Source organism: Carettochelys insculpta, chromosome 3, assembly GCF_033958435.1.
Source record: "Carettochelys insculpta isolate YL-2023 chromosome 3, ASM3395843v1, whole genome shotgun sequence".
In the NCBI taxonomy this organism is placed as follows: domain Eukaryota; kingdom Metazoa; phylum Chordata; order Testudines; family Carettochelyidae; genus Carettochelys; species Carettochelys insculpta.
Genome location: NC_134139.1, coordinates 63,221,255 through 63,242,032, shown reverse-complemented (window position 1 = coordinate 63,242,032; position 20,778 = coordinate 63,221,255). Strand labels below are relative to the sequence as shown.

The window sequence follows — 20,778 nt, the reverse complement described above, 5'->3', positions numbered from 1 at the left end:
TGTCTTATAATGCATTTGCCTTTCACAGCAGGAATGCCACAAGCTTTCTGTTCAAAATCAAGACTTTATTAGCAACACAGTCAAAACACAGATACAGTATCATATCCCACAATTCATTGCATATATTAAAGGGGAAGTTATCCAGCGTTTTGAGATCAATATGAGTTGTTGGGCTTTTAGACATTCACCATTTACCAAAAATATACCGGGAGGTGGTTTTCTTCTTCTTTCTTCTTTTTTTTAAACTTTACAACTACAGCAGTGGGAGCCATAAAGTCCTTAAATATTAGCTGCATGCAGCATCGTAGCTGCAGGTTGCTGACCCGTGGACAACTAATGTGCAACTTTACTTATCACTTCTTAGTAACTGTTGCTTGCAGGATGACGGTTAAAGGCCTTCCTCCTCCTTTTTCATGTTAGTCTGAGGCCCCATGCTATCAGTATGCTCGGATGGGATGCCACATTCATCTGACATCTCACTCTAACAAAATAGTAGATTGGACCAAATACAGCATTATGAATGATGTGCAATCCCACTGAATCCAATGGGGTTGCATGAAGTGTACACAAGTACAGTGATTTGGCCCATTAATTTTTAAACCTTGAGTACACCCCCACTATTGGCTGCCTCATAGTTCAGATTTGTAATGTTCTTTTCTCTCCATACAAGAACTGCCTCCCTGTTCCACCTTGCAAGCATTCACATATACACATCCTATAAACCTTCCTCACTGCCAAATTATTCTCCCCCTACACAGGTTGCCAAATCATCTAGACACATGAACTAGAGAGTCTTTCTTTCTATGTGTATTGTCATGGCCACTTTCTCTTCCCTGCCAAAACTGGATCCAGTTTTGACCGCACCTCACCCATACAACAGTTTCAATGTCAACCATCTGGAATTTGGGTGACACTTATTTTCATGAACTTTCTTAACATCTGTTTTTGTGATGTACCTATTTAAAAATAAACAGGCAAGTATCGTTAAGCCATCCACTCGTACGGACACTCATGGGGTGGCGGGAGAATGGGGCAACGTGCTCACTACACTGCAAAGAAAGACCTGTGGCAGCAAGTCTGAGTCAGGGTCCACCGGCTTGGGCTCATGGAGTTTGCGGCGTGGGACTGAAAATAGCAGTGTAGACATTCTGGTTCTGGCTGAAATGCAGGGTCAGAACTCCACCCTCCCCTAGACTTTGGAGTTGCGTCTCCAGCATGAGCAGAAATTTCTGTATTTCTAGTTTTAGCCCCACAGCACGAGCCCATGACACGTTGACCAGGGTGTTAGACACAGGGCAGCAAGTCTCATTTTTGTAGTGCAGACATACTCTGCATTAAAGGTGGGCAGAAAACTAAGTCGCGTGGCCTGGTGGGCCAGCATACCCCTCATCTAAAACCACACCTATTTAACATATATGGCCACGTCTACATCACTTCCTCCATAAATTTGTCTTTTTACAGCCCAGTCTCCTAGCTAATTGCTGTCTCCCCAAAACAAAATCAATTGACCCCTTTTCCCACCCCAGTTCATGAATTTTGCATGCACAACACCTACATTTATGGGTTCTCCTATGGATGTGCAAATTATGGACTTACCATGTGCACTCTTCCTTCTTAGTGAATTGTCTGCTCTCCCTTTTCCCTCTTGGTAAAGCGTTCTGGACCTCCTCCTTTTTCACAGATCACTGGTGCCATGGTGTCAAATACGTTCTCTACTCACCACATGTGGTGACTATAACACTGCATTGTGGCAAATGCATGCGTACTGAACTCCAAAGACCGGGGGAGGGAAGGGGGCGGGTGGCCAACCCGTGGCTCTCGAGCTGCTTGCAGCTCTTGGAACCTTTAAATGCTGCTCCTCCTAAGAGCTTCATGCGGACAGTGCCATCTGCCTGCTCTGTCCATGTGCCCCACCACTTGGTGGGAGAAGTATATGGTGGCAGCCTCGGTGGCAGCTTTAGTGAGTCACCTGGCATTGAATTAGAACAGTGGGGCTGGGATACCTGGCTCTGGGGGAGGGCATTTATTTAGCTACCAATATTCTTATTTAATAAAGTTTTGTATAATATAATGTGATGCATATAGAAGGATGACAACCACGCGTGTGGTGAGCTTTGAATTCCTGTTGGATACAGCTGCACTAGGGCATGCAAGAGACTCTGTTCCTCCTTTTGCTCCTCTTAGCATGCTAGTGGTGCATGTACCACTCTGTTCCTGCGTCTCTCCTTGTCTTCTGCCAAAGAGAAGTGGTACTGCCTAGCACGCTCTGCCTTTCACTGAAAGAGCAAATGGGAGTGGCTCTGCTACCTACCTCTTCTGCCCCTCAGTTCCCTTAAAGGAATGAAACTAGCCTTTCCAAAGGGCAATTTTGCAGGAAAAAATTCTCCTTTTTCTTGAGTAGGTGAGTGGGTATTTTTCCTTCCCAAATGCTGTATCTAGTGCTTGGGAGAAAGTTGAAAGGAATTTGCTTTTCTTCATAAGGAACATCTGAGTAATGGAAAAATTACCTGGCAGCGTAGAGAATGTTTGTTTGGACTGCAGCGGTAATGCAAAAACAGCAGACTTCAAGGTTCATCTCAGAATTTTCTTTTGATCGTGTCCTGTTCATTTAGTGCTTCAATGAGGATGTGTGGCAAGATGATAAACCAAGTTCCGATTTGCAGTCCAGCCAGTAGTGCCAAGTTTATGGCTTATTCCAGACATCTGGTGCAGGATGTTATTCTGGAATATTGTTTTCCAAATTGAAAGCCTGTGTGTTTTCTTAAAGTGTAGGCTTGTTTACAAGTCCCTCAGATCTTAAATTTCCATGCGAATTGTAGAGCAGCAGAATAGTCCATATTGGGATTAAATGCTGTCACAGTTGAATCTGGAGACAATAATGTGGTACTGAGGCTTTATGTAGTCCTGTTAAACAGGCACTTTTCCTGTTTAATCCTTTCTTTAACTTTTCAGATCTCAAGGAAATGAAAGAACTAAAGCCACCGTTAAAATGATGTAGCTGTTTTGGCAGTCCAAAATGAACACATTTGAAAGCAGGTTTTGAGGGCAGTTGCTTCGAACACACTTCTGTCAGTGTTTAAAATTGCATCAATAAGTTTTAATTCTTCCCTTTGCTCAATATGTAACTTTTAATCTGTGGTGTAACAATATATTGAATGCCTCTCTCTTCTGTCCTTCTTAGTTCAAAAGGATTTCAGTGGCCTTGATGATGTGACGCTTACCAGCCAATCAGAATGTGGAGGTGAGATCTAGAAATAGAGGGTGTGTGTGTGAGAGAGAGAGATTCTGGCATAGATTCACATACCAAAAATAATGTTTGAGGTGAAATTTGATGCCTTGATATGAGAATACGGAGAGGAAAAAGTATAACCTCCTATTTAAATGTATTTGAAACCACTGAGTCACAAGTATTGAATTGATAATTTAACAACGTGTCCTTAGACTTACTAACTTAAAGCAACAATTGACGTTTTCTTTTATTATCAGTAAGCAATTGCTGTCTTGAATTAATTTTGTATCTTCCTCCACACAAACAGGGTTAGTCATATATACTCCAGGAGCCTAAATCAGAGTGGGCTCTGCATGTATAGATTGGCTGCTAATTGCTTACTCTTCTTACATTCCCATTGTCTTAATGAGTATTGCTTTTGGAAGACTTTTTTTGCAAACTTGTGGAAAATTGGGCTTCTTCCAAAGGAACTCAGAAGTCTTGAGGTTGCAAAAAGTCTTGAGGTTCCAAGAGAGTGCTGGTGTTTAAGGCTAGTCGTATACCTGAAGTCTTGTAATGATGTGCATGTAAAAGCTGAGTGAAGTAAAGCACCTATATGGTAGGCTTGAAATTCACAATGGGACAGTAAAGGCCAGTTAATGATGGAGAATTGCAACGGGCAGTTAGGATAGAGGAGAAAACCAGAACAAGAGTAGTCCTTCTGTCCTACACCAGAGATGCTGCAAATAGTTAGGGGGTAGCCATGTTAGTGTATATCTGCGGAAAACATGCTCATTCTGCTCCAGAATCTGAACAAGTGGGTCTTTCTCATGAAAGCTCATTTACCTAATGAATAAAACTTAGTCTATAAGGTACTACAGGCTTGCTTGCTTTATTTTACAAATAGTTAGGGAGGCTAAACTTAAATATACATGGTGCGGGACAAGAAAGACATTATTTTCTCAGGATATAAGTAGAAATACTAACAGTAGGTACTTTAATTTCTTTGTACACACTTGTGATTTATACTTCTAGGTTTCTCTAGTGATAGTGACCTCATCTCTTTGACAGTCGATGTGGACTCTCTTGCCGAATTAGATGATGGAATGGCATCCAACCAAAGCTCTCCCAGTAGAGCTTTTGGTTTCAGCCCGGCTTCAGAATCCTTAGGACAAGGTGCTACTGCTTCTGAATGTGAATGGAGCAAACCCGAAGGCGAGAGGGAGAGTGAGAGTCGCAGTCTGTTTGCTGGGAGCTTAAGACACAAGTTTGGCAAACAAGATTACTTGGAGAAAGCAGGAGAGCTGATAAAGCTGGCCCTGAAGAAGGAGGAAGAAGAAGATTATGAAGCTGCCTTTAGCTTCTATCGGAGAGGGGTTGATCTGCTCCTGGAAGGTGTTCAAGGTATGGATCTGCCCACTGCATTGGACAACTTTTTTGATATGTTACTGTTCTTTTACTGAAAACAGTTCGGTATGCGGAAAGAGATTCTGTGAAATGGCATGATGCGTAGTTGAGAAGTGAAATACGTGTGGTTTCTTTTATCTAAGACTGTTTTTGAACAGTGATGCTGAGTGTCAAATACCTCTTTTCAAAATTAAATTGCAGTTTAATGCCTATAAATTTCCCTTTTTATTTCACATGAATTATTCTTTATATATCATTGAGGATAATTATTATTAATGCACACATGATCTCACCCATTTGAAATATCAGTCTGCAAATGCTGATGTTAACAAACCGAAAATCCTGGTTGTTGCTCAGGGAAGGATTTTCTTCTCTTTCATTCTTGGTTTCCCAAAGCCCCAAATTTATAGCAGTCTTTCATGGCAATGAAAGCTAAAATCTATTAACTTCTGTTCTGGCTGTCAGAGTTGCAGCAGGGCAGTAGGATGTGCTGCATACAGGAGTGAGTTCAGAGCTTCTGCATGCTCCCAATTCATGCTAGCTTACTGAGAGTACAAGACTAGAATTCAGGGCCAGGTTTTGTTTGGTGCAGGGCAGAGTTTTTACTGATCCATGTTTTCAACACACTTTTCATTGCAGATGTTTGAATGTGTTGGGAATCTGTCTGTTAGCAGCCTGGATATTCATTCTTTATTAATACACTTTATTTTAGGCATTTGGTGCCTCTCACTTCTGCTTTTCTGAAGGACGTTCCATTTTGTCGTCATCACTTCTGTTTTTCTTAGCCACAATGTAAGGCCGTTTGAAACTGGCATTTGTGGTGTCAGCATAAAAAGGCCTTTTGACAAATCATTCTAAAATTCCTAGCATTTTTTTCCTCCAAGAGCTTGAGATTTCTTCCTTTTCCCAATAGTCACTAGTTCTTTGCAGAGCTGCTTAGGAGCAGTCCTAATTTTCAGTTTCATTCTCTAACATCTAACCTATTGGTATCCAGAATTTTCAGCCTGATTGTGAAACGTTATTTCAGAAGAGTAAAAAGATCCCAGACAGAGTAAGATAAGTGAATAGGGAATGTTGATTGCCCTACATAACACAAAAACCATGGGTCAGCCAATGAAATTAATAGGCAGAATGTTTAAAACAAATATAAGGAATTTCTTCTTGCAGCAGACAGTCAACCTTTGGAACTGGTTGCCATGGGATGCTATGAAGACCAAAAGTATAACAAGGTTAAAAATAATTAGACAAGTTCATGGAGGACAGTTCCATTAATGACTGTTAGTCTAGATGGTCAGGGATCCAGCTCCATCCCTTAGGTGTCCCATAACCGCCGATCCCCAGAAATTGGGGCTTAATGACGTGAGACCGATCACTTGGTAATTCCATTATGCTCTTCATTCCCTCTGAAGGTTCTAGTACTAGCCACTGGTGGAAGTTGGGTGACATGAGCATTGGTCTGACTCAATGTGGTCATTCTTAAGGTCTTAATGTTTTTGGCAGATTTTCTGCCATGTTTGCTTCCTTTCTATCAGCACAAAGGGAATAGTGACCAGCTGCAACTCCACTGTGTTGATGCCCCAAATATCGGGGACTTTTGTGTGGAAGCAGAGTTGGCAACATACACCTTCCTCCTCTTATATCCTTTGTGCCAATGGTTGGGAATCGGGGAGGAGATGTGATTGGAATGTTTAACTCTGTCCATGTCCAGGTGGCCTGTAGTTCCTTGGAAACTGTAGCTGTCTAATTTAGGTAAGAGCAGACTTTCTCCTGTGAATAGCTTTAAACTGGACTGGAGCAGAGATGCTGGGCTTGCTGGTTTGGAGCTTGTCATCTCCTCTGTGAGGGAGGGAGGGAAGAGAGTAGTCACCCTTTGCTAGATTCTCCCACTAGGCTTAGGGAGAGCCAGCTGAACTCCTATAACTGTCTCCATTGGCCCCACAGCCTGGCAGGCAAGTCCCAGCCTCTTTGTCATAGTGACATGGCTAATTCAAACATTTCAGTTTCAGCATTCCAGGGTGTGGTTCAGAAAACATGTTTCCCATTCATAATAAAATACACATTTTCTTATTACAGCCTCCTTTTGAGGGACACAAGTGGCTTCCAACCCACACATTTTATGGTTGTACTGCAACTCTATAACTGCTTTGAAGTGCCTCTAAATACATTGTATTCTTCACTAACCACACAGATACCCTTACTCTGATGTCCAGAATATCTACCTTTTAAAATGTGCTATGAGTGTTAACAGTGCGTGACTATTTACTCTACGTTGCACTTATAATTCTTAATTCTGACTCTCAAGACCTGCTGTTTCTCTCTCTCTCTCTCTCTCTCTCTCTCTCTCTCATGTCGTTATGGACACATACGTAATAGTGATGTGTAAACTGAAATCATTTTGTAAATATATTGGGTATCAGTAGTTTGTGGTTTACTCATCATCATCACCATCATCATCAATAACCATGGGCTCAGCACTCATTGGTGTCTGATGCCTCTGTCACTATTTCCTTCCATCTTTCCCTGTCCAGTGCAGTGGCTTAGTTTCTGTAGACTAGCTCCACACCAATCTACTATATAATTTGTCCATTCTCTGTGGGGTCTGCCTCTCCTATTCGAACCATCCATTATGCTGAATACCAGGGTCTTGATTTTTCATTCGTTGTTCATTCTGAAAATATGCCCAAATCGTTGTAGCTTCCGTTTTATAACCTTCTGCAGCAGGTTCTCTTTCAGCTGAATCTTTCTAGATAATTTCTCATTGGTGAACTTCTGCATCCATCCTAGTCTCAGAATCTTTCTATAACAACTCCTTTCAAATGCCAATATTCTTCTTTTCGAATCTCTCATTATCACCCATGTCTCACATCCGAACGGTTTACTTATAGACTAACTTCAATTTGTGTCTCTTTCCAGACTCGCCAAAATGGTTTTCAGATTTTAGGATTTTTATTTTTTTTTTTTTCCCCGCTTGCCATCATTGCATAGTGTGTGGCCTGTCATCTCACAGCTGGCCCTGTTAGATTAAAGGTGTCCTTTCCATAGAAAGTGAAAATTCATAATGCTACCACTGGGTGGCACCAAGAAAATAGAAATGGACACTTAAAAAGCAGAATCACAAAATGCTGTCTGTGTAGCAAATAGCCAATCTCTTCTGTTTGGAACTTACTTGTGACTGCTTTGCATATGACAGTTAGTAACTCAGCACCACAGACCTGGAATTTAACTTTCTCATTGTGGTGTTAAGCACTCCTGTTGCCTTGATGGAGGCTATTCTCACTCTCCCTTCTGACCTGTCTCAGGGTTTTGCCAATTTCTGCACTGTAAATATCTTTGAATTTATTACAAGTACAGTAAACCCTTGATGTACCAGACTAATGAGGGGGATGGGTGTTGGTTAAACCCAGAAGTCTGTTAAATACGAGGGTTTACATGTGTCCCTCCCCCTCGCCACCAAAAGCAGCCACCGGAGCCCACCGCCACCATAGCAGGATCAACCCTGCTGCACGGCTGAAGCTGCGCAGCGTGGAGTTGCCGCTGCCGGAGCTGCCACGCAGTCCTCCCACCAGGGTTGGTGCGCATATGCAAGTGGTCTACCCATGTATGTGCCCCACCTTTGATGGGAGGAGCACATAGCGGTTCCAGCTGCAGTATGGGCCGTGGTGGGGCATTCGGTGTCTGGGAGTGGTGGTTCCGGTAAATAATCTTTTTCTTTTTTTCTTTTTTTTTGTTGGGGGGTGGGGGGGGATTTAGGATTTTATGGATGCCAATTTAAATGGACTTTTGGAACAACGGGTGTGGGTCTGGCAGACTTCTGTTGTTCCCGAAGTCTGCTGAATCGGGGTGTGTGAAATTGAGGGTTTATTGTATTCTTTTAGTCCTGCAGTTTTGCAATTCCTTAGTCTGTGAGAAATAGCTGTAATTTATCTATAAAGGCAGTCTCTGTCAGTGGAAAATCGGACCTTGCTGATGACTCTTCAGCCCTTTGACTTGGTGGGACTCATTCCATAGGTGAAAAGACTGCTTGTGCTGGCGCGAAGGAGAGAACAATGTAAGCTTGTTACTCGGTTTCCTTTTTGTGCACAGTGGAAAGCACGGCTCTGTGAACTACATTGTTAGCACCACACTTGTATCTTCTGTGACATTTTAGCCTGAAATATTTAGTGTTCTGTTTACTGTCCTGGCAAGAAATCTCTTCTGCACATCTTTCGGGGAAGAAAGGGGGTTGAATGGCAGTGTTAAATTCTGAGAACTAGCTGTACAACTGTTGCTCTGGGCATCAATGCAATAAACATCTTAGGCCAAATTCTGCTTGTGCACAGCCCGCATGCCTGAAAAGATGGAATTCTCCATCCTGTGCTCAGGCTTGGAATAGCACCAGACCTTGGGAGCTGCCAGGAATCTTGCCTGTCCTCTAAGCACACCTCCAAACTGAAATGGACAGAGTGCTCCTAGAGTACAGTGTGGGGGCAATGGCAGTCTGCATCCGTCTCTTCATCTCATATAGCAGAACCGCACTGATGCTGCTTCAGAACTAGCTTGGCTGACACCCATGGGTATTGCTTACTGTCTTATTAGCATGCAGAACAGTCCGAGGTCAGTGTAGTGCTTCAGGCCTCTTGATTGATTACCTGAAGAATAGACATCTACGGCAAGCCTTGTGCTTCCCAACTGTCCTGCCTTTTGAGGACGTTGGTTGTTTTAGTACCAGCGTTAATTACAAAGTTGGTGTCCCCTCATTCTTATTGTTGGGCATAGCCTGCCCACTAGGATTTTTTTAAGTAAACTGAGATAATGGAAAATGCTACAGTAAACCTTTGATTTAATGGACTTTGGAAATAATGGATACTGTCTGCTGGAGGGATTGCAAGAGTTGGAGGGGCCACAAGAGTGGCTGGGACTTCTGAGGCCGGAGGAGCTGCCGAGACCTCTGGAGTGGGTGAGCTGCAGGGGCTGGAAGAGAAAAGAGCTCAAAGAGCTTGTTGCCACATTCCCTCTCCTGAGCCCGCTGGGTTTCCCCCAGGTCTCGGATGGAGAGTTCCCCAGCGCACCTGGCCAGGTGCCTCCCATTCTGCAGATTGATTTAATGAATTTTTGGCATTAATGGACACCCCTTTGCCCCCCATTAATCAGTTAAATCAAGTGTTTACTGTATTTGTATAGAGAAATGAATCCCAACCAGTTAATTCTATCCTTACTTTGTGACCATGCGAAATTATCCTCCCCACATATCTCAACTTGCCAACACCCAAATGAGGTATATCACTTACTTTAACCTAAAAAAGCTGACTGTGCATAAGATGATAAGGCAAGAAAGATATATAAACTGGATACATGAGTAAAGGTGACTGAATCTGTCCCTTGAGATTAGAAACTAAGGCTTAATTGCTAACTCTTTACTTGCAGCTGCCTGTGAAAATTTGCAGGAAGGTTGTATACTTAGTACTTGTTCCACTCCACTTGTTCTTACTTTCTTCTCTTGCAAGCGTATGTAGCTGAATGACGAACGGCCCTGGTTGTGTGGAGTGAGCACTTGCCCGACACAGTCCTCAAGGCTGTGCATTTGATCAAATGAGTAACCATGCATACAATTTGTGTAGTGTCCTTCTAGATCAGTGGTCGGTAACCCCAGACGTGCGTGCCACTCCTGGTACGTGAGCTGATTTTGACTGGCACGCGGTGGGAGCTCAGCTCCGGTCCTCCTCTCCGTGGGCCAAGAGCTGTGGAGGCCCATGCTGCAGCACAGGGCTGAAGCCAGAGCCTCATCTGCAGAGGCCCATGCTGTGGGGAAAGCAGATTCAGAAAGCCTCCCCTGCTCCCTCTTCTGTAAACGGCAACATCCAGATAGGTCAGGTGGAGATAAGTTCCCTTGGGCAGGGAGGTGGCATTAATAGGGCCAGCTAAGGTACCAATGAGCAGTGCTCACAGAGCTCTACTGTAAGGGGCTTGTGTTGCCATGGTCCCCACTCTGCAGCCAGGGACACCGATGCTTGCCTATTGGCATGTGGCAATTTTCCAGAAAAGCCACGTACAGGGTTCAGTTTGTCTGATGCCTGGTCCTGTGCTTAGCCTGGTCTGATGGAGGAAAACTGCTCAGCAAGGTAACTGTCACCCCTCTCTCCTGTAGAGCCCCCCTCCTGCAACAACCTAGCTAGCTGTCCAACCAGATCTCCTCTAGTCAGCTGCCCTGTGACGTGGATGCCAGCTGGTCTTGCCCATTCAGCTTCCACTGTGGCCACCCAGCAGAGATCAGGTTGAGACCTGGCACCCTCATTTCATGCATGGCTTTTTAGCCAGACCACAGTAAGGCAGAGCAGCCACCTGTAATGGTGTGTCTGTGCTGCCAGCAAGGTGTTTGGAGGTCCTGCTTCCCCAGAGCTGCCCAGTCCCTCTCCCTTAGCTCCCTTGTCCCCAGCATGTGCCAGCTCCACTTCTACATGCAAGGATTATGCCTCCTGCCACCAGCCACAGCTAAACAGTAAAGCACTGCATCTTTATTTATTAATGAAGCTGTTGCAAGTGGGACTATTAGTGACTTTAAAAAGTATCACCAGCACTTAAACTGTACATAGAGGTCAAAAGGTCAAATTTCAGCACTCCACCTTGGGAAGGCTGCTGACCCCTGTTCTAGATCATAAATAAACCTAACAACCTTATGATAATTAATTATTATTAATTATTATTTATCAGGTCTTGGACACTAGTTTCCATTGGATAGTCATAAAATATGGATAAGCTTCTGTTCTGCTTCATTTTGAGATGAGTTGCACATCCACTTACCTTATGTATAACAAGGTATTCCCAGAAAAGACGAAATAGAGCTGTCTTAGATGAGCAGATATTCTAGATGATATTTCTGACCAGTTTGGAAAGAAAATGACTTCCCAGCTTGTGAAATAAGTTGCCTTCACTTTGATGGAGTAGGTTGAAGTTTAAATCCTCTCTTCAGAGGAACCGGGTGACATAACTGAAGATTATTTGTGGTTCTGTTGGGGATATTTCAGCATTTAGTGTAGATAGAAGAAATAGTTCTAATCTTGAACGTCTTGTATCTAGGCGCAAGTCATTGGAGCTTTTATTTTACCTGCAAAGTTTAAGTATCTCCATTTAGTGCTGTCACTGAAGTGAGCCTCTGGCTAAGTTTACTTTGCTAGTGTATGAATATGATGTCTGGGTTTGAGAGGGTAGATCTGGTGCTACGTGGTAATCAACACAGGCTCATTTTCGTTGTATTAACATAGCGAATTTGAATTACAGTATTCTAGATTTTTCTGGAGTTTCATATGTTTAGAAAGAAGATTGCTGCTGCCAGTAGACCCAGCCTGATATTACAATATGGCAATCTTCTGTTACAGAGAAGCTTTGTCTTCTACAGTCGGTAAACATTTTCACTCAATACTTGTGCTGGTCTGATAGAAATCGAATGAGGTGCAAATGCTTGCCCTGCCTGGTATCTCTCTCTTTTTTTTGTGTGTATCTTGCAGTTTTTAGGTGCATCTTGCACTGCACTCCCTCTTTCTTAACATCCCCACCCAACTACCTTCCTTTTTTTCTCTGATGTGGGTTACAGCCCAGTGACGTAGATGTACCATGGCCAGATCTTAAGTTCATCCCTCAGTATTCTGACTGTAGTAACAAGTAGTGTGTTAAGATGCTATGTGCCAAATTGGTCTTTAAGTAGTAGATGATGTTGAATACAGAAATAAGCAATGTGTTTGTGGTTTTTTTTTTTTGTTTTTTAAATTAAAAAGCATAAATGTTGGTGCCCTAAAATAATTAATTTATGTCTGCTTCTTAGCTACTCAGTTTTTTTTGGGCATAAGAAATAAGCCTTCCCTCCCCAGCTAAGGTAAAGCAATGCAGATTTCAATGGGAGGATTTTAAGTTCAGTTAACCAGGCCCATCCCCATATAAGTACTTACTGGTCAGCCACAGAATACACAAATACAGGAAGTCCCCAACTTATGAATGGGTTGTGTTCCCAAAGTTTGTTTTGTAAATCGGTTGTTTGGGAAAAAGTGTTCTGAGTTCCATAGAAGTAATATAATAAATGGTGGTGAGGTTCCCAGGCTAGCCAAGAAAAGACATATATATATATATATGGTGGAATACTGTATATTTGCAATGAAAAATAGTAGAAATATGCTGGTTCTTGAGGAAAGGCAGGGATAATCAGAGGAGGATGAGGAGGTAGGTGGAGATTCTGAAGGGGACTTTTTGGGCATCCTTCCTTCTGGCCACCACTTTCTCCCTGCAAGCTCTGTGCTGGCTACTGTGGCCAGCCTCATCCCCACACGCAGTCTGCACGTAGCCCCTGCTCACCAGGAGGTAGCAAGTGGCGAGAGTGCAGGATGGAGGACCCCGCAGAAGCAGGGGGGCAGCTGTGCAGCCAGTGGTTGGAGAGAAGTGGTGGTTTCCCCTTCAAAGCACTGCTTCTCTCTAGCCACTGGCTACTCAACTGCCCCTCCAACCAGCACTTGCGCTGCTGGCCTCTTACCTTCACCCCGAGACTGCAGGTGAGCTTTCCTTTGTATGAGGGGATGTTCGTGTATCCGATGTTTTGTAATTCGGGGAGTGCCTGTACGCTAATACCTGAGTATAATACAGTGAGGCACTTTTATCTGTGTTGATCTTCTGGGCAGTTCTGAGCACCTGATTCATCTGAGGATTTTCTGTTCTTATCCTAAAATTTTAAAGACGCTGGCTAGATGCGGCTGCCTCTGTAACCATAGGGATGGGTGTGCCTTATTTGGTTAAAGTCTGCTTGCTGTGTAACACAGCAGAGGCCTTTTGGAAAAAACGTGCCCATGCCATTGTGTAATGGTGGTGTCGTCTTTTTCCTTTTTTCTCTTAATTTAATTACAGCAACTTAAAAGAGCTCATCTGTCTGCACAGGTGTGGGGCTGCCCCAGCATGGGTTGCAGCGACTCTTGTCAATTTTAGGTTTAATTTTTGTTGAAGCGTCAGATAAGTAAGAAGCTAGTCTTCATGTAAAAAAAAAAAAAAAAAAGGCCTAGGATTAGGCAGTTCATGGTGCCATCTGGGAGTCCTGTAATAGTGCCACTTCCCTCAGGCTCCCAGCAATTCCTTGTTCTTCAGGCTGTTGTAGTTTCTCTTGCAGCCGGGGTCGTCTGTCTTCAGGCTCCTGCTGGGTTTCCTCTGCCACGCAGCAAGGTGGTGTAGCATTCACTGACTCAGTTATATCTCACTGCTCAGTAGAATGCCTTCCCCCTCTCCCCCCTGAGAACAGGCTGCTGAGAGGCTTGGAAACGTTTCACTTTTCATTTCTCTGGTAAGGTTCTGTGTAATGACTTCCACTCTTCTGGCTGCCAAAATGCTCTCCTGTTTCTGTGGTGCTGGTGGTGGAGGACATGATGCTGCTGGCACCATTTTGTTCTCTTATCAGTGCTAGGAAGCTGCTGCTTCTCCTTCTGTTTTTGTGCTGATCTAGGTTCCAGATTTTTTTTTAAATGGGGAGTATTCTGGGATGTTCTGTACATTGTAGAATCCACGTAGTTTGACCGATTCTTTTTCAAACCACTCAGTGGGAAATAGAGCCAGAGATCAGTGTGAATGCAGAGGCTAGCTAGGTCTGTACCACATGACCAGACTACTTGTTTCTTTGGAAACACACATACTACGGAGTATATTAGCTTCTGTCCTTTTTAAACACTATTTTACATGCAAAAAAACATTTTTTTTTGTTTGACATGAGATTCTATAAATAAAGCTTTGGAAAAGCTAGGTCTTGTATGTGCTGTGATTACAGCTCTTTAACTAGTACCTGATCTTTAGTCATTTGAGCTCTTTACATGAAGAATACTTTTCAACAGAACCTTCATCTTCACACTTACTTTTACATATTTTCCCAGTTATCTTTAGACTTCTGGCCAGATGTGTGATATTTCACTCCCTGCAGTGATATTGGCACCTTCACTCAAGGTGCTGTGTTCTAAATACCTAGAGAAACATACATTAAAAGGCAGCACTCAGAGTCTTTAAGAGAATCTAAGTGTTTTCCCTTATATACACACTGGAAAGCTATGAGAGTTCTGGGTTCCAGGGTGTCCACTTGCTGCCACAGATTTGTGCTTCACACGTAGTTTAGAGCTTCACTTGATTTGTGTGGAATAACCTGTTTTTAAGTAGGTAACCTGTGAAGTCTGCAGATAGCTACACAGAATAACTCAAACAAGCAAATGGCACTGTTAGCTCAATCAGTTACTCTGAAACCCAGCGATGCCAAAAATGTCAATGTTAACCATTTCGATGCTGATCATTTACAGATTGCCAGCTCATGCGCTCATTCTCCATCCCAAACTGCTTCCAGGTGCTGAAATTGCCAGCTGTCTCCTTACCAGCTGCCAAAATGTCCGGCAGCTCATCATGTAGGCAACTTAAAAGGAATTTGTTGGCACAAATCCCACAAAAGGCACGGGAGAGTAATGCACAGTGGCTAGCTGTGGCATTGTTCATCATTCAGCTCCTCTTCCTGCCGTGCGTTTGCCAGAAGTGGTGCTTGAAATTGCAGGGCTATAGAATTGTGGCAACAGAGCTGTGGACCCAGTGTCAAGATCGATAAATTGCATGTTCTCTTCTGTTGCGCAGGAGCTTGTTTTACAGTCTCTTTCGTACGATGTAAGAAGTGTTTGAGCTAATAAAGACAGAGGTTCCTAAACCAAATAAGCAAAAATAACAGCTGAGTTACCCACTGCTGAGGGAAGGTTCTGTAAAATGATCTTTGCTTGTGGGAAGAATGAGGCTTTTAAGGCTTCCCTCCTGGCATTTTTATTACTCTATGAAAACAGTTGTTTTTTGAAAAATCCCAAAAATCCAGCTATGGGATCTGTACAAGAAGGCTGTGATGGATATAAAGTTTCTTGTTTAAATACATAAAAAAAAAAAAGAGTATTTTAACTGTTACATTGAGTGATTATGAATGGCTTACTCGTGTTCAGTATCTGAAGCAAATCTAGCTATGGTCTGTAATATCTGAGTAGTCACAAGAGGAAGAACACAAGAGTATGAGATACTTTATTGCTTCAGGGTATCTGTGGACATGTCCTTGCTATGTAGTAAGGTTCACTGCAGTTAGTTGAGGACAGGGGGTTGGGGTGGGAAAAAGAAAAGCGATCTGATATTCAGTGAGCCCTTATATATCTGCATGATATACAGCCCAGTGCAGTCAAATAATGTTCCTGTGTGGGCTGAGGCCACTGTATATTACTCTCACATGCTTTTTGTGGTATCTGCAAAGTATGCATTCTAAATGTTACAGCTGTGGAATGTTCTAATATAAAACTCGGTTAGTTGCCATGAATCACTCGGGCAAGGGAGAGGGGAAGCCTGTCTTTTGTCCTGACTAAATTTAGTAGCTCTCTAAAGACTAACAGAATGATTTATAAGGTGATGAGCTCTCGTGGGACAGACCCGCTACTTCAGATCTGGAAAATTCTGATAGAAGTAGACGGACACAAAAATTTAACAGAAGAAAGAAGAAAAAAACCCAAAACCTGGCAAATCAGCTACATAAGATAGGAGGAGCTGGGGGGAGAGAGGGAAGAAAGTTACTGCAGGTGTCTAAGTGAATACACACAGAGGGGTAGCCGTGTTAGTCTGTATCTTCACAAACCTGAAGACATAGGTCTGTCCTAAGAAAGCTCATCACCGTATAAATCATTTTGTTAGTCTTTTTAAGTGCTATATTTCTGCTGCTTTTGTTGTGTTGGCGTACAAGCTAACATGGCTATCTCTCTCTCTCTCTGTTACTATCCAATTCAGATGTCTCCCTTTGTAATCTTGTGTTAGTCTCTCTTTGTTTTAGATAGCATCCAAGACCTGAAAACCTGAAGTGGCCTGCTCCATTGAAATGCTCACTGACAGGTTTATGTGGATTCAGATGCCTAAAGTCTGATTTGTGTCCATTCATTCTTTGGCGAAGTGATTGTCCAATATACATAGCAGAGGGGCACTGCATTGTCAGCTATCTACAACCTATACTGGAACGTGATGCTCCACTCTCACAGGCCCTGTCCTTTCCTACAGACAGCCACCTAACCTCAGGAAAATTCTCACTCGCAACCACAGGCCATACCACAGAAATACTAATTCTGGAACTTTTCCCTGCAACAAACCTTGTTGCCAACTCTGTCCACATGTTTACTCTGGCGATACCATCACTTGACGTAACCACGTCAGTTGCGCGATGAGGGGCTTACATTCCTGGGCCTCCACCAATGTTGTATATGCCCTCCATGTGCCAGCAATGCCCCTCTGCTATGTATAGTGGATGATCTGGACAATCACTTCACCAAAGAATGAGTGGACACAAATCAGATGTTAGGAATCTGAATCCACATAAGCCTGTCGGTGAGCATTTCAGTGGAGCAGGCCATAGCATCCAAGACCTGAAAATCTGCAATCTAGAACAAAAACTTTAACACCAGATTACAAAGGGAGACTCCTGAAATGGAGTTCATTCTCAAGTTCGATACTTTACACCTTGGTCTCAACAAAGATATCAGTTGCCTTTATACGTTACAAGGACAGTTTCCCCAGCTTAGACATTTATAGTGATCTCAGGCAAACCACTTAATAGACACTTGCAGTAAGTAATTTTTTCCCTCTCTTCCCACCCCCCCGACCCCCTCCCTTCTGTCCTATGTAGCTGATTCGTCAGTTTTTATTTCATTTTTTCCCCCCCATCTTTAAATTCTCATTGTGTCAGTTTACTTTTATCAGAATTTTCCAGATCTGAAGTGGGTCTGCCCCATGAAAGCTCATCACCTAACAAATTATTTTGTTAGTCTTTAAAGTGCTACAGGACTGCTTTTTTGTGAAGATATGAACTAACATGGCTACTCTGTCTGTGACCTAGTAGCTCCATTGACCTCTGAGGTAAATAGAGTGGTTTGTTTGGTTTCGGAACTGCACGTAGGAGCTTGCAAGGGTATTCTTTTTCCATAAGATTCCTTGTACGTTCTTGGTAGAAGAGGTGACTTTTTTTAGTTCTTTATCAAGTTCTGTTGGGGTGCCTCTCTTCCCTTCACAAGAGTAAATATCTCATGGATTTCACTTTCTGAAATGGGACATTCCAGTACTGTTGTCTCCTTGCAAGAGAAGGGTCAAGGTCATTCTGGAATGTTGACTGATATTTTTAAAACGGTGGTTTGCTTTGAACTGTAAATGTTTAGGTAGTATTACATCTATAACCCACTTATGTGTGGAAGCCTGCCCTGGTGTATGTTTTGTTTAGAGGTCACATGAATGGAGACCCCAGTCTTGGTTTGTTCTTTTAAAAAAAAAACCAGTACATGGAGGCACAGGTCTGTTTGTGGATGGATATTACATCTTTAATTACTGGAAACAAAGGGTTCTAACTTCTGAGCCCCTGGCAAGTGTCTTCACTGTGATACAGTTTAAAAAGCCCAAAGTTAGTGGTGACCTGCAAAGGTGGGTGATTGATTATTTATTTAAAACCAAACTCAACAACAACATTTAAAAAAAAATTTGTGGTCAGTCTCCTTTGCTGCTTTGTGACGTATAAGAAGGATCTGTGAGGGAAGGGATGGGTGTGTATTGAGGATTTTCCTGCCTGTTTTTTTGCTATAAAAATATGATGTCAACTTTGGTTCTGATAGAGGAACTATTGGAGACTCTGATATATGTTGTGGGTTTTTTTTTTTCTGCTCTTGCAGGTTTTCTGTCTCGTCAATAGCTTTTCCTAATCCAAGGTAACTGGATATATTTCAGGATATATGTTGCATCAAAGTTACATTGATAAGCGTATTTCCTTAAGTGATAAGGCAATATAGCATTTCTTGTATCCTCCAATTGACATTGTATCTGTGCAGGAGATTCGGGTGCAGAATGTAGGCAGCAGCAATTTCTCACATAGCTAGTACGTTCCTTTGAAGCCGGTTCTTTCCACAGTCTTGGGTTCACTTAGTGACTCCAATGAAGCACCCTGTTTCTTTTCATCTATTGTCCTTTTTTCACGGGATGGCCATTAAATTTGACCATAGTTACTGCCATGAGGTAGGCTGGAGGTGTATCTTTGCTGACCACATGGCCCAGTAGGTAGACCACAGTGTTTAATCCTACATCTGCCAATGACTGGCTATGTAACTTTGCAAGTGTCTGAACAGTTGTGTAGCTGAGTTATATGAATCATCATATATATTATTCTTGCTGTGTCTGTCCTCCTTTCTGTCTGGATAAGGTTCTACCATGTTCTCCCCTCCCTCCCCACTGCACTGTGCCAGTGCAGGCCCCAGACGAGCCCCTCCCAACAGCGTCCCCACTGCACTGTCAGCCTCCCGCCCCCTCAGCACAGGGCTCAGCAGAGCTTTCCCCACCCTGCCAGCATGGAGCCCAGCCCAGCCACCAACAGAGCTCCTCCGCGAGCCAGTGCTGGGCTTGTATAAGTTTCTGTCTAGAACTTTTCTTCCAGCCCAACTTCCCCTTGCAAGGGGGGGCTGCAACGGGGCCTCTGATATGTTTAATGAGACTTACCCATTTTTGTAGATCACTTTGAGATCTTCATGTTCCTGATGTATTTTAAGTATGATAGAGATTCAAACTGGGACAGATAAGCAGCTTTGGAATTGAATGTTCATTTGGAAGTCTGTAACCTTTCAAGGCAAGTTTTGACCTTTTCTGCCATGTGCTCTTCAGCAGCCAAATGTGGCACTCCTACTGATGGTTTTTTTTTTTTGAGGACAGGAGAAGGGAGGGACACAAGATAGCCTTGCCTTCACATTTGGCATGAGAGGAGAGGAGAAACAGTGTGGTCTGTTTGACTAGGTATATGACTGGGAGCTAGAAACTTTGATTTCAAATCATGACTCTACCACTGATTTACAGTGTCCCTGGCCGAGTTGGTTAACCTTTCTCTCGCACATCAAAATAAAACAGTAAACCCCCAATATGCAGAATTTTGACTTGTGCTTAACTTGCGTTAATGTGAGTTAAGTGCAAGTCAGGGGCTGGGGGCTGGTGGGAGCACAGCTTCTCGGCCAGCTCCCTGCTCCAGCCCCCAGCTCCCGAAGCTGGGGAGAAGCCACTCTGCAATGGCTGGCTGTCTCCTGGCTCTCCGAGCTGGGGAGAATCTGGGTCTGGCTTCCTGCCACTGGTCAGTGCCTCCTGCACCACTGCTGGTCAGTTTCCTGGCTCCTGCTAGCAGAGGGGAGCCAGGAGCCAGGCTGCTGCCTGGTTCCTGTCTCCCCTGGGGTTGCAGGAGCTGGGAAACTGACCAGCAGTGGTGCACTGGTCAGTTTCCAGGCTCAGGCAAGCCCAGGGGAGCCAGGCTGCTGACTTGTGCAAAATTTTGAGTTATGTGAGGGTGTGCAGGAGTGCAACCCTCGTGTAACTTGGATTCTACTATACTTCAGCTCTACTGGGTCAGTTACAGTAGTTAATGTTTGCAGTCCCTTGAAGATGTAAGTAATACTGAAGAGTGAAGAACAAGCCCTGAAAGCATTTTGGTTTTGTGAGGTAAATGAAGGTGCAGCCACTCTAATCCATGTACGAAGGGACATTGTTTGCTTCAGAAAGAACCGATTTCAAATATATTACCTAGGAGACTGTTAGACAGTCCCTTGCTGGGAAGGGAGTTGTGTATTTAAGTGCCCTGGCGAGAAAAGAGTATATGAGAGAAAGAGACGTCCATGAGTCATTTCTGACTGTCTGTTTTACTTGCTGATTGCTGGCGGCCTCCTTTTCTTTATTGTGCCTTCTTTTAAAGCTCGTTGGTTGAATCTTGCATTGGGGGGATAAGCCATTTGTTGACTGTAAGATGCTGGGTAAATCTAACTTTAATCCTTTAGAGACCTTTTCAGTGATTTTTTTCCCCCTCCCCCTCCCACCACCCTCCTGTTTCCTCTTTGTGTTAATATCTGCCATGGACCGTGCTACCTGGGCAGCCTGAATCTTAGGGCTTGTGTATGCTTAATGAGAGTGATGCTCCAGAGATCAGTCTCTTGGGAGATGTTTTAGGGGGCCTAGTAGGGACATGCTAAAGCGACTGCTCTGATGATCTTGGTACTCTGCGAGGTTGCGAGGAGTAAGGGAAAGTCAATGGGAAAGTTTCTCCCGTCAACCTCCCATTGTGGGGATGCCAAAGAAATTTGGCTTAATACCTCAACTCCAGCTATGCTGGTCATGTT

General features: G+C 43.5%; 1 protein-coding gene across 4 annotated transcripts in view; it reads left to right on the top strand.

The window, feature by feature from the left end:
• RPS6KC1 (ribosomal protein S6 kinase C1) overlaps window positions 1–20,778 on the top strand; it is a 127,247-nt gene that overhangs the window by 32,828 nt on the left and 73,641 nt on the right. For all 4 annotated transcript variants that reach the window (XM_074989988.1, XM_074989987.1, XM_074989990.1 and 1 more), the window contains 2 exons: window positions 3,182–3,241; window positions 4,244–4,612. In XM_074989988.1, coding sequence (XP_074846089.1) covers window positions 3,182–3,241; window positions 4,244–4,612 — 429 coding nt within the window. The remainder of the gene's footprint in view (window positions 1–3,181; window positions 3,242–4,243; window positions 4,613–20,778) is intronic.